We start from the raw sequence: 13373 nt of genomic DNA on the forward strand, positions 1-13373 counted from the left end.
TGGGTGCAGGTGGGTGTGGTGGGTGCAGGTGGGTGTGGTGGGTGCAGGTGGGTTTGTGCTGGCACTGCAGACCACCTGGCCAGGCACACAGACCCGTCACTGGCTGGCAGGACACCCCAGCCTCTGTCCTTCCCTCCCCCTGGCCTGTCTGCTAACCGTGCCCCTTCCCCCCCAGTCATCTACAAAACCAGCCTGCTGCACCTGCAGCCACGGCAGATGACCATCTATCTCCCAGAGGTCCGGAAGATCTCCATGGACTACATAAACCTGCCCGTCTTCAACCCCAATGTTTTCAGTGAGGACGAAGATGACTTACCAGGTGTGTGTCTGATGGCTGTAGAAGGGGGCCGTGGCGGTGGGGAGGGCCACAGTGGTGGGGGGGCATAGAGGTGGGGAGACCATGGTGGTGGGGAGTATGATGGGGGCCGACATCAGCAGTGGTGGGGGGACCATGAAGTGGGGACACAGTGGAGGGGGGGCCACAGTGACAGTGATGGAAGACCATGGTGGTGGAGGGGACACAGCAGGAGGTAACACAGTGGCAGTGGTGGGGACCATGTTAGTGGGGGGATACAACATTGGGGGACCAAGGCAGTGGGAGGACCATGTTAGTGGGGTGACATGGCGGTTATCATCAGGGCCAAGGTGGCGGGGGGAGACCTTAAAAGGAGGACCATAGCAGTGGTTCTAGGGGTCATGGAGGTTGGGGGGGGGGGTGCTGTGGCAGTGCTGTTAGGGGGCTATGGCTATAACGTTGAAGGGCATGGTAGGGGGATTATGATGGTGGTATTGGGGGGCTGTGGCAGTGGTGTTGGGGGTTGTGGTAGTGTTGGGAGGCTGTGTGGGAGGGCATGCTGGTGGCGTTGGGGTGTCCATCGTGGTGGTGAGAGTCATGTCAGTGATGAAGCCCATGGTGGTGGGTACAGGGGGGTCCTGGCCACAGTGAAGAAAGGATTAAAGTCCCCTGACGTTGGGCCATGTGGCCACAGGTCCCTGGAGATAGCTTATATACTGTCCTGGGCCTGAGGAGGCGAGAAGCCCCGGCACATGGACAGCTAGGAGGGCAGGGATGCCTGGTCTCTATACAAAGAGCTCTCTGAGCTCATGTTGCCCACTCGGTCCTTCTCTTTGTTTTGTGAGGGATCAAAGTTGGTCAAAGGAACCTTATTTTGCTTAACAAAACCCCTTACACTAACTGACCCTGATTCTATTGTGACAGAAGCCCCCCAGGACTGAGTAGACCCACCCCCGAGGGCCCCCGAGGCTGTGATTTCCCTGGGAGCTCACCACCTCCCCTCTCTCCTCAGGTGGATTTGAACTGCCGGTCTTTTGGTTATCAGCCCAAGGCTTGATCCATTGCACCGCTAGGGCTCCTTACCAGGACCACAGTGAGCAAACAAACAACAAAACCAAAACCCACTGCCATCAATTTGACTCCAACCCGCCCTCAAGTTCCGAGGCTGTAAATCTTCGTGGGCAGAGACTGTCCATCTGTCCCTCCAGGAGCCTCTCTGCTGGTCTTCAGTTAGCGGCCCTGCACAGTGCAGCCAAGTCACCAGGGCTCCTTCCCAGGCGCCATTGGGAGGGAACTGACTCAGGACGGACCCTTCGTGAGGTTTTCCGAGGCTGTAAATCACACTGGAGGAGATCGCCCCCCTCACTCCTGTGAACGCCTGGTGGATTTGCCCTGGCAGAAGCACGGCCTTGGGGTCAACAGTGCAGCGCCCTACGCAGTATGCCACCAGAGCTCCTAGTCACAGATCTGTGATGGACCTCCAAGTCAGAACCGACTCAGAGCTGACCCGCCAGCGGGTTGGCAAAAGCCTGCAAATCACGTGGAAGGAGATTGCCTCTCTTTCTCCTGAGGACCAGCTGTGGATTCGAACCACATTCCTTTGGGTTGGCAGCACAATTCCTTACCTCAAAGCTACCAGAGCTCATAACAGAACTAGTGTGGACTAAACATACTCAGAACTAGCTCCCAGGCCCACTGACCCTGCCCTCGTCCTCATCTTCTGGGCAAAGCATCTGTGGAGGCCAGAGAGGAATCCCCTGGTGGTACAAACAGCTAGTGTGCTGGGCTCACAGCATCCTTCTGGTGTGGGGGAGGCCGGGGGGCCGGTCCACCCAGAGGCTTCTTGGAAGGCAGGCTTGGCAGGCTGCTCTGAGAACAGCGAGTGGCAGCCCCATGAGCCCTGGGGCCGCCATGGTGCAGAATCCACTCCTCAGATACGGTGGTCAGTGCCTGGGAGCCCAGTTCCCCACCCCCGCCCCTTCCCGAGGACGCACACACCTTCACAGGTGAGCGCCCCTCCTCCACCGGGCAGCTTGCCTCGCTGAGCTCAGGTCGGGGGAAGAAATCTGCTAAAAATGTTTGCAATTCCAGCCAAAAGACTTTTCAAGTCTCTGCAGCATCTTCAAGTGTTTTCTATTGGGGTGCTATTTTAATTACTAGATGAGGCTCATTTGTAATTACTCTGCCAATTAGTCTCAGTGCTGGAGGATGCTTGGGAAAGCATTTGCTTTTCTAAGTAATCATCGGCCTGCAGACTTCTAGATGCAGAGACTCTGGTGGTGACAGCTGGACGAGGTCCTCACAGCCCCGGCTTCTCCGACAAGCTCGTCCTCAAGTGAACTTGCTCTCTGTTCCTCCCTCGGTCTCTCAGCTTGGGGTGCAGGAATTACTCCTCCCCGCCTGGGCTTCTTACCTCTAGTGTTACTTGGGCTGCCCTGTCCAGAGTGGAGAACTGCTGGTCCAGGAGTTACGCACTTAGCTCCTAACCAGGAGGTCAGTGGTTCAAACCCACCAGCCACTCTACAGGAGAAAGATGTGGCATTTGTCTCCTGTAGAGATTACAGCCTTGGGGAGCCCTGCGGGGCAGTTCTGCTTTGTGAGGTGGACTTGCTGACAAGAGAGTCCTTTTGGAGAGGTGGGCTTCTTTCCAGCAGAAATGGATGGTCTTTGGTTCTGCTGGACTGTCTCTCTTGGGGACAGATGAATGCAGTCGCTGTGATCAGAACACATCAGCCACGTTGGCACCCACAGTGCTTCTGGCCCATCAGATTGCAGGTCCTGGGTGTAGGCGACACATCCCAGCTCTCCCTACCCTTTAGCCTCTGCGGCTGTCATTCTCCTGACAGTGATCCCAGTGACAGGGAGCTTCCGGTCTTTGTTGATGGTCTGCTCTCCCTGTCGGGAGGAGGAAGCCTGCTGCTGGTGTTGCATGCAGACGAGGGGACCTCCTATCCGGGCTGATCGGGAGAGGCAGAGAACTCCAGGCCCAGCTGTTCCGCTCACTGTCACACTGGTTGGTCCAGGCACTGGAGGACCAGGGAGGGGAGGAGGGGGCAGTTACAGGCTGCCAGACATGAGGTCATTCCCTGGCGCTCAGTCAGCCACAGACTCGTGCTGGCCCCTGCCCAGATCTGCCCCATCCCCATAATAACTACAGATCAGACCCTCATGGTCCATAGGGGTTTCATGGGCTGGATTTTGGAAGTGGATCTCCAGTCTTTTCTCTCTAGTCTCTCTTCATCTCGGAGCTCCCTCCCAGCACACAGGCCCCACAGACAGATAGATAGTGGTTGCTTGTGAGACACTGGTAGGAACCAGGCCACCCGCTCAGAAGTCTATCACAAAAGCACCGACTGTGATAAATTCTCTGACCCGCTCTGTGGTTCTTCTTACAGAAGGCCAGCCAGCCTTTATGTTAGACTGTTCAGTCATAGTCCTGGTCTCCTATCGGCAGCCCTTATTAACTCCACTCCTGAGACTGCTGGGGGAGGCGGGACGGCCTGAAGGCGTGAACTCTCCCAAGAGCTAGAGGGGCAGTTTATGGAGCACAGGACGTGGGGTTGCCCTGGGGCCCGAAGGGATCTGTGGACACTTACTCATCTGTTCCATCCCACTGGGCACAGGTGTTATCCAGGTAGTTCTGCCATTCCTACCCTTTCAAATGCTAACAGGCAGATGAATTAGGAAGCGATCCTTCACTCAGAATGCAGACTTGCTATAAGCCAAGCCCAAACTCATCCTTACTGGTTCTGACTCGGCAGCCCCGGGCTTCCTGGGTGATAGTGAATAGACTGCCACACCTTCAGCCCTCAGAGCAGCTGGTGGGTTTGCACTGTCTCCCTTTTAGCAGACAAGTTTAACCATTGTGTTGCTTAGATTTGCTATGCTGGCTTTTTGTGGAGTGCCATTGACTTGAGTATGACTTACAGCAACCGTAATAACTCTGTGGACAGCAGGTCTGAACACGATCCTGTCCTGTGCCATCCCACAGTCTGTGAGATGAAGCGTCACCACCTTTGCCCTCGGGAAGCCCTGGTGGCGCTTAAGCCAGACTTGTTTGTTCTTTTTGGCTCTCCATGGGATGCGCAGTGCTCTTCTCCAACACCACGACTCAAAGGCGTCAGTTCTTCTGTCATCCTAATCCATTGTCCTGTGGATTTGCCAGAGAACAGTTTACAGCAGGTTGCTCCTTGGAAGCAAAGGTGATAAAGTTCCATTTCACATACTTCGGGCACGTTGCTAGAAGAAGCTGTTCTTGGAGAGAGATGTTACACGTGGAAAGGCGGAGCGTCGGTGAAGGAATGGAAGACCCTCCACCACGTGGGTTGTCACAGTGACTGCAGCAGTGGGCTCGAGTGTGTCAGATGATGAGGATGGCCCGGGACAGGATAGATTCAGACCTGTTGTTCATAGGGTCGCTGTGAGTGGTAATTGACTCAACAGCACCTAACAATGTTGTTTTAGTTAGATGCCATTGAGTCGGCTGTGACTCATAATGACCCTGTGAGCAACAGATCTGAATCTTCCCTGTCTACAGCCAGTCTCACTGTCTCTGACACACTTGCCCCCATTGCCACAGTCACCTTTGAGTGCTGTGTGTGTGAGGAGGACCTGGAATGTGCACCTGTTGTTAGGTACCATCTGTGTGGACCTGGCCTGAAGTGTGCATATGTTGTTCGGTGCTCTGTGTGTGAAGAGGACCCAGGGTGTGCACCTGCTGTTAGGTACCATTTGTGTGGACCTAACCTGAGGTGTGCATCTGTTGTTAGGTGCTGTGTATGTGAACGTGACCTGGGGTGTGCATCTGTTGTTAGAGACTGTCTGTGTGCACCTGATGAGGTGTGCATCTCACCTGGGGTGTGCCCCTGTTGTTAGATACCGTCTGTGTGGACCTGATAAGGTGTGCACCTGACCTGGGGTGTGCATTTGTTGTTGGAGACTGTGTGGACCTGATGAGTGCACCTGACCTGAGGTGTGCATCTGTTGTTAGATACCGTCTGTGTGGACCTGATGAGGTGTGCACCTGTTGTTAGGTGCCCTCGAGTCAGCTCTGACTCCCAGCGACCCCAGATACAACAGAACAGAATTCGGTGTCACCCTCACAATGTCTGCTGTCGGCCCATCTTGTCCGTCACTCCATCCATCCTCTCTTTTGTTGACCCTGTGTTTCACAGAGTGCGATGTCCTCCTGGGACAAGCACCTGATTACATGCCCAGAGTTCACGAGATGAACTTTGACCATCTTCACCTCTGAAGACACTCTGGCTGCACAAGATAGATTGTTAATGCTCTGGGCAGAGTCAGTACTCTTTTCAGCACCACAATTCCAAGGCAGTGATTCTTCTGTCTTCCTTACTCGTTGTCCATCTTTCACATGCATATTGAAAGCAATTGAAAAGAATATAGCTTGAGTCTGGCACCCGTTAGTCTTTAAACTGACATCCTTACTCTTTATTACCTAAAAAGAGATCCTTGGTTTTAGCTTTCCCTAATACAGTAATACATCATTTGATTTAATAACCGCGGCTACCCTGGAAAAGGTACGACCAGCGTGTTCCGCGATGCAAGCGTGGAGAGCTCCGTATCTCATATTTTGGATATATTGCTGGGAGAGGCTTCTCCTTGGAGACGGACATCGTGCTCAGCAACGTGGAGGGTCGCCAAAAGAGAGGAGGACCCTCGACGAGGTAGATTGACCCAGTGACTGCAGCAGTGGGCACAGGTGTATCAGAGATGATGCGGACGGCACAGACAGGACAAGGTTCAGATCTGTTGCTCACAGGGCTGCTCTGAGTCGTACTTGATTCGATGACATAATAACAGCAATGACCTTGGGTGTTGATTGTGGATCCCAGTGGGATGGAATCCCTTTTTTCCCATTGACTGTGACACTGTTTATTGGAAGGTGTTGCTTTCTTTGTGCTGATGTGGGATCAGTACAGAAGCACACACAGGTGCCTGGCAAGGTCCGTGGGGGCACAGAAGATTCTGGAACATGCACTCCATCTCCACACCCCTGCAGATCCCCTGCCTGGGACTGGAATCCACTCACAGCTCAGAGCCTCTGCTCTAAGCCTTTCTGTCTGGTTTCCTTCCAGTGACTGGAGCATCAGGAGTCCCTGAGAGCAACCCTCCCTGCACCGTGAATATCCCCATCGCCCCCATCCACAGCTCGGCCCAGGCCATGTCCCCGACTCAGAGCATCGGACTGGTGCAGTCCCTGCTGGCCAACCAGAATGTGCAACTGGACGTGCTGACCAACCAAACCACAGCCCCGGGGCCCGCCGAGCACCCTGGCGACACGCCTGCCCCGTACCCAGCCCCCAACCGCTACCCCAACCCCGGGCAGGTGATCTTCGGGGGTGTAGAGACGGGGCGCATGGTCCAGAACCCACCTCCACCCCCGCTGACCCTGCCACCACCCCCGCCCGGGCCCCTGCCACTGTCACTGATGGACCACGGGGACCGTGACCATGAGCACCTGCAGAAGCCCCCCAAGACCCTGCGGCCGGTGCCCCCAATGACCACAGAGGGGGAGGCAGCAGTCTTCAGTGGCCCCCAGGAGCTCCCCGTGAGTAAGATGAACCCCCCGCCCCCCTACCCGGGCACCATCCCAGCTGCCCCCACCACAGCCGCCCCACCGCCCCCGCTGCCACCCCCGCAGCCGCCCATCGACGTGTGCCTCAAGAAGGGAGACTTCTCTCTCTACCCGACGGCCGCCCACTACCAGACCCCCCTGGGCTACGAGCGCATCACCACCTTCGACAGCAGCGGCAACGTGGAGGAGGTGTGCCGGCCCCGCTCGCGGCTGCTCTGTGCCCAGAACACCTACACGCTCCCCGGGCCGGGCAGCTCGGCCACGCTGCGCCTCACGGCCACCGAGAAGAAGGTCCCGCAGCCCTGCACCAGCGCCACCCTGAACCGGCTGACCGCCCCACGCTACTCCATCCCCCCGGGGGACCCACCGCCATACCCCGAAATCGCCAGCCAGCTGGCCCGGGGCTCGGCCCAGAGGCCGGACAGCAGCCTCATCCACGCCACGCTGCGCAGGAACAACCGCGAGGCTGCCCTCAAGATGGTCCAGCTGGCCGACCACCAGCGGGCCACGCTGCAGCACCCACCCAAGGCCAAGGGCAGTGCCATGGCACCCCCGTTCCCCACTCGGCCCCCACCGGCCCTCTACACCTGCATGCAGTGCAGTGGGGGCGGCCCCGGCGGGGGCACAGGGCCGGGGGGTGCCGTGGCAGGCCTGGGGGGTGGCCTCGCCGGCGGCCTCGCAAGCAGTGGGGGCCGGCCGGACCCCAGCATGGGTGCCCAGCCGGGCCCAGCCCTGATGCACTCAGCCAGCACGTCCCCCCTGACGTCACAGTCCTCCTACAACCTCCTGAGCCCCCAAGACAGCGCCCGGGACCGCACGGACTACGTCAACTCGGCCTTCACGGAGGACGAGGCGCTGGCCCCACACTGTCTGGCCGAGAGGCCGCTGCGGCACCCCCCGCTGGCCGACTCTGCTGTCGCCACGGTGAAGCGGCCACCCCCTTACCAGTGGGACCCTGTGCTGGGCGAAGACGTGTGGGTCCCCCAGGAAAGGACAGCCCAGGCTCCGGTGCCCAACCCCCTGAAGCTGTCCCCACTGCTGATGGGCCAGCGCCAGCACCTGGACGTGTCCCGTGGGCCCTTCATTCCCCCCAAGTCACCAGTCAGCCCCACTGCCACCTTCCAGACAGGCTACAGTGTGGGGGTGCCCTATGCTGGGGGCTACAGCAACCCCCCAATGCAGGGGCTGCCCGCACCCTGCTCCCCCAAGGACGCCCTGGCCCCACCCCCGTTCCCCCAGCAGGAGCCTGCCTACCCGCCTAGCCTCTCCTACTGCGCCCTTCCACCCACCTACCCTGGAGGCAGTGCCTGCACCGGCTTGCAGCTGCCACCCCTCGCCTTGCACCCCTGGAACGCATACGGCACGTGCCCCCCGGTGCCGAACCCTCCAGGCACACTGCCCCCCAAGCCACACCTGGTGGTGGAGAAGCCCCTGGTGTCATCTCCGCCTGCTGACCTGCAGAGCCACGTGGGCACCGAGGTGGTGGAGACGGCCGACACCTTCCAGGAGGTGCTGTCCCTGACGGAGAGCCCCGTCCCCCAGCGCACCGAGAAGTTTGGGAAGAAGAGCCGGAAGCGCCTGGACAGCCGGGCCGAGGAGGGCAGCGTGCAGGCCATCACCGAGGGCAAGGTGAAGAAGGAGGCCAGAGCGCTGAGCGACTTCAACTCCCTCATCGCCAGCCCGCGCCTGGGCCGTGAGAAGAAGAAGGTCAAGGGCCAGAAGGACCAGCTCAAGTCCAAGAAGCTCAGCAAGACCGCCGAGTTCCAGGACAGCTCGGAGAGCGAGCCCGAGCTGTTCATCAGCGGCGACGAACTCATGAACCAGGGCGCCAAGAAGGGCTGGCAGAGCAAGCGCAGCTCCCGCACGGCCGGCGAGCTGGAGGGCTTCAAGTGCCGCAAGGCCAGCGAGCGGGACGAGGGCCGCCTGGGTAGCCAGGGCTTCGTCTATGTCATGGCCAACAAGCAGCCGCTCTGGAACGAGGCCACGCAAGTGTACCAGCTGGACTTCGGGGGCCGCGTGACCCAGGAGTCGGCCAAGAACTTCCAGATCGAGCTGGAGGGGCGGCAGGTAAGGGGCCCGACGCAGCTGCCTCATCCTGAGGGTTGCTGGGGAGGGGGGGAGGCTGACGGGGTGCTGTTCTCTGGGTGCCCAAGACCAGGGGGGAAACGTGGGAACCTGGGATCCCTGAGGGGCGCGTGCTGAGCTAAGAGTGTCCATTCAGAATGTTTATTCCTTTTGACTCAAAGGAGAGTATGGGCTCACCTTTCGGAGTCTGGTCACTCCACGAAACCCCCACTCTTCTGGGCAGGTGTTTGCCTGGTTCAGACACTGGCCACCCTGTCTACACAAACCACGTTTTCCCTTCTCTGTGCCGATGGCTTTGGTCATCATAGAGAGCCTCCAGCCCAAGGATAATGTCACCGCCCGCTCCTTCCCTCACCCACCTACACACGTGTGACAGCGTGCTCCGTCAGGGCCTCCTTCCCCTGTAGATGCACATGACTTGTCCTCCGCCCGCTTCTCCTCCCTCACCCACCTACATGCACATGACCGTGGCCTCCACCAGTTCCTGTGCCCCCTGTACATGCACATGACGTGTCCACCGCCCGCTCCTCCATCACACATGCTGGTGTCCATCACCCTCTCCTCCGTCCACTCACACACCTACACATGGCTGTGTCCCCCACCAGCTTCTCTGTACACACATGATGGTGTCCACCCCCTGCTCCTCCTTCCCTCACAAATCTACACGCGTGACCGTGTCCTCCGCCCATTCCTCTGTCCTCTGTACATGCACATGACATGTCTACCCCCCACTCCTTTGTCCTCCGCCAGCTCCTCTGTCCCCTGTACACACATGTGATGATGCCCACCGCCTGCTCCTCTCTCCTCTTTCTTTTTTTTTTTTTTTTATTTGTGTGTGTGTGTGTACCGTCGAATCAGATCTGACAGGTCCAGGAGGAGATTGTCCTCCTTCTGCAGCAGAGTATCTGGTGGATTTGAACTGCTCACCTCTGGAATTGCAGTGCAGCTTCTTGCCACTAGGCCACCAGAGCTTGCCCTCTCTCCCCTTTCACACATACATGCACAAACGTGCCCTTCCTCCACCCCAAGTCTTCAGTAATCATTACAGCCTCTTGCCAGCAAAGCCAACCCACAGCTGAGCTGTGCGCTGTGGGGTGGAGATGTTTGTGTCCTTATAGAGAGGCTTCCTTTTCATCTAGCAAGTGCCATGCTGTGTCGTCAATATGCTTGTTTCTCTGTGGCCATGAAGTCACCACCCGGTCCACGCGCTGTGCCTCTCCCAGGGACAACCCAGCACACTGGGGCCACCGCCAACTCCCTGGGCTCCAGGCCTGGCCTGGTGGCTCTGGCCCGGCACTCCCTTTCTCACCCCTGGGAATTCCTTTCACGTTACTCATATTTAAGCCCTGTTGTGGTTGTTATCTGTAATCAAGTCAGATCCGATTGATAATCGGTCCTCCAGTGGGTTTCCAAGAGGCTATAAGTCACACAGGAAGAGACTGCCCATCTTTCTTCCTGAGAGCAGTTGTTGGATTTGAACCGCTGGCCTTTGTGTTGGCAACACAGCTCCTTACTTACTAGGCCACCAGAGCTTCCTATTTAAGCTCATTCATCCCATCTACAAATGTCCCTGAGCACCTGCTGCCTGCCCAGCAGTGCCCTGAGCTGGGTCCTGCAGACAGCGATCATTGGCACACAGGCTTGTGACTGTAAAGCCTAGTGGTCCGGTGGCAGTGCTGACCGATGTGGCGGAGGCCCCTGGCCCAGACCCTAAGGCATCTTGTCATTGCCCTCTGTGGAGAGCCTGCGCTCTGTGCAGAGTCCTTCACCTGGGGGTGAAGTCACAGCGGGCTGGCCAGCAGCCTCTGCCCTCACAGAGCTCACCTCTTAGCGGGAGCAGACCCAGGCACGTGGACATGCAGTACTGTGTGTGCTGGAGTCATGTGGCTAGGTGGTGACCATGCAGGGATGGAGACAGGTGGTGTGCCGGGGGACCAGGCACCTTGGTGGCTCTGACATGGACCTTGGCTGGCCCTTCCTGAGTCTAAGCTTGGAGGTGAAGTCTCCCCATCCCTCTCTCTTCCTGGGAGGAAACCACCTCGTTTGAACTGTTGCAACGTCCACTTTGTGAATTCTCTCCCTTGTCTCCACATCATGCCTTTTAGCCTGTTCCTCTGTCCCCTTCATTTTAATACACCAAAAGTACAATATAGAAACGTCTGTCCACAAGGAAGTGTATCACCTGCTGGTCCCCACCTTCCTGTTGGCGTTAGGTGCCATCGAGTAAGACTCACAGTGACCCTGTGAACAACAGAGCCAAACCGCCCTAGCCCGTGCCGATCTCACTCTCTCTGACACACTTGAGCCCATTGCTGCGGTCACTGTGTCAGGCCATCTGATTGAGGGTCTTCCTCCCCCGCACAGTCCCTCCTCCTGTCCAAGGTTGGTGTCCCTCTCCAAGGACTAGCCTCTCCTAAACATGCCCAGTGGCGGGGTGAGATGAAGCCTCACCATCCTTGCCTCCCGGGAGCCCTCCGGCTGCGTCTTCAGCAGGCCATCCCCGCTTGTTCTCTGGCAGTCCTGGGGGTGGCTGTCCCGTGCTCTTCCCCAGCGCACCCTCCTGTGATCGCCTTTAACCCCGTCCTCTCTGCCTGTCCCCCAGGTGATGCAGTTCGGCAGGATTGATGGGAACGCCTACATCCTGGACTTCCAGTACCCCTTCTCAGCTGTGCAGGCCTTTGCAGTCGCCCTGGCCAATGTGACTCAGCGCCTCAAGTGACAGGCTGGTCCGAGGAGGACACAGCGGACCCGGAGTGGGCAGGTCTGCCCTCAGGTGCTGAGGCGTCCCGAGACCCGCGAGGCACTCACTGCGGGGCCACCAGAGGGCGCTAACTCCAGTCCCTGTCGCTTAGTCCAGCTTTCGTTGTCTTTATATTGGGTTTTTTAGGGGGAGAGGGTTCCCCCTCTTCTTTTCTTTGTTTTTCAACAACAAAAAAATGAAATACAGTAGGTTGACTTGAGGTAACAGCTGCAGAGAGTGTGCGTTCTTAACGTTGCTGGCAGAAGGGGCCCTGTAGGATGATGCCTGCCGCTCTTCCAGACCCCCTGAGGCTGTGTCCTCTTCCAGTCCTCACTTTCATGCTCCCCAACATCACCACTAGTGGGAAAACAAGAAACTCTCAAAACACAGCCGATAGTCCTGGCGCTCCAGGTTCTCCTGGGGCGGCCTCTGACCCCCATGTCTGTCAGAATTTGACCCCGTGCAGTCTTGTGAGTGAAGAGGTTTGGGAAATGCAGTGTGTTTGGGTAGAAAGTGTAGGCTTGTTGAGGGGTGCTGCTCCCGCAAGACCCAGATCATTAGAGCTGAAGTCCTCTGAGGGCTGTGCCCCTTTGCCCAGGACATTTGCAGGGGGAGATCACAGTGACCAATCAGACTGGGAGGAGGTGAAGACGCAGGTGGAGAAAGCCCAGTGCACGGAGGGCAGCCGCAGCCGCCCAGCCAGCACTGTGGAAGCCCGCCAGGAGCCCAGCTGCTGACAGACCACTGTGAATTCACCCCTTCTTTTCTTTCTATACCTGCAAAATGTCTACGGTAGACATTCCCTTTCCCTTTGAGAAATTACAAAGAGTCCTGACACCTCAGTGGTTAAGAATGCAATCGCTAAACACAACGTTGGCAGTTCAAACCCTCCAGCCAGAAAAAAAAAGATGAAGCAGCATGTTCCCGTAAAGGTCTAAGATGAAAGAAACAACAACAAACAAATCCCACCGACTCACTGCTGTTGAGTCAGAAGCGACCTGTCGCCTCAGTGGGTTTTCAGAGACTGTAGATCACATGGGCGGGGAGAGCACGTCTTCCTCCCACAAAGCTGCTGCTGGATGCGAACCACCTGCCTTTGGGTTGGCAGCACAGCTCATTACCCCCTAGGCCTCCAGACTTCTGAAGCCTTATAAATCCTACAAGCAGTCCTGCTTTGTCCTGGCCCCACACTTTCTAAAAATGTTGACCAGATGTGAATTGGGAAAATTCTCCTTTAACTTGGGCTACTTTAAAATTCAGTTGACTAGAAATATTCTCTGTGGGACTGCTAGTGCCTGTCCCTGAAGGAGTGGCGCAGGGGAGGAGGGCATTTTTCAAGGTATTAAAAGATGATAGTATGGTTCAAATTCCAGACGAAAGGTCCAGTCTTCTTTAAGGGAGAGAGAGAGATGATTGACGTGTACAGATGGACCACTGAATAAATAAACCACTAGAGGAAACGGAGAATGCTAGAACTGAAGGTCGTTGCCCAGCTTCTCCACCTTACTCATGGTTAACTAAGAAAGCCTTTTCCCAGCCCCTTCCCTTCCTCAGGAGGACGCTGCAGGCAGAATTCAAACCTTGTAACAAGACAATTTTCCTTTTTCTCAGTCACTCATGTCTGGGGCGTTGGCTAGGCCAGGACACAAGATTGT

At 57.2% G+C, this 13373-nt stretch overlaps 1 protein-coding gene across 2 annotated transcripts in view; it reads left to right on the top strand.

Moving 5' to 3' along the window:
• Window positions 1-11697, top strand: part of TULP4 (tubby like protein 4) — a 136990-nt gene extending 125293 nt beyond the window's left edge. The window contains exons 12-15 of one of the 2 annotated variants that reach the window (XM_006882759.1): window positions 176-319; window positions 6394-7535; window positions 7614-8960; window positions 11581-11697. In XM_006882759.1, coding sequence (XP_006882821.1) covers window positions 176-319; window positions 6394-7535; window positions 7614-8960; window positions 11581-11697 — 2750 coding nt within the window. The remainder of the gene's footprint in view (window positions 1-175; window positions 320-6393; window positions 7536-7613; window positions 8961-11580) is intronic. The other variant, XM_006882760.1, reaches the window with a different exon arrangement.
• The last annotated feature ends 1676 nt before the right edge of the window (window positions 11698-13373 follow it).

Source organism: Elephantulus edwardii, unplaced genomic scaffold (assembly GCF_000299155.1).
Source record: "Elephantulus edwardii isolate Elephantulus edwardi_28Jun2011 unplaced genomic scaffold, EleEdw1.0 scaffold00024, whole genome shotgun sequence".
In the NCBI taxonomy this organism is placed as follows: domain Eukaryota; kingdom Metazoa; phylum Chordata; class Mammalia; order Macroscelidea; family Macroscelididae; genus Elephantulus; species Elephantulus edwardii.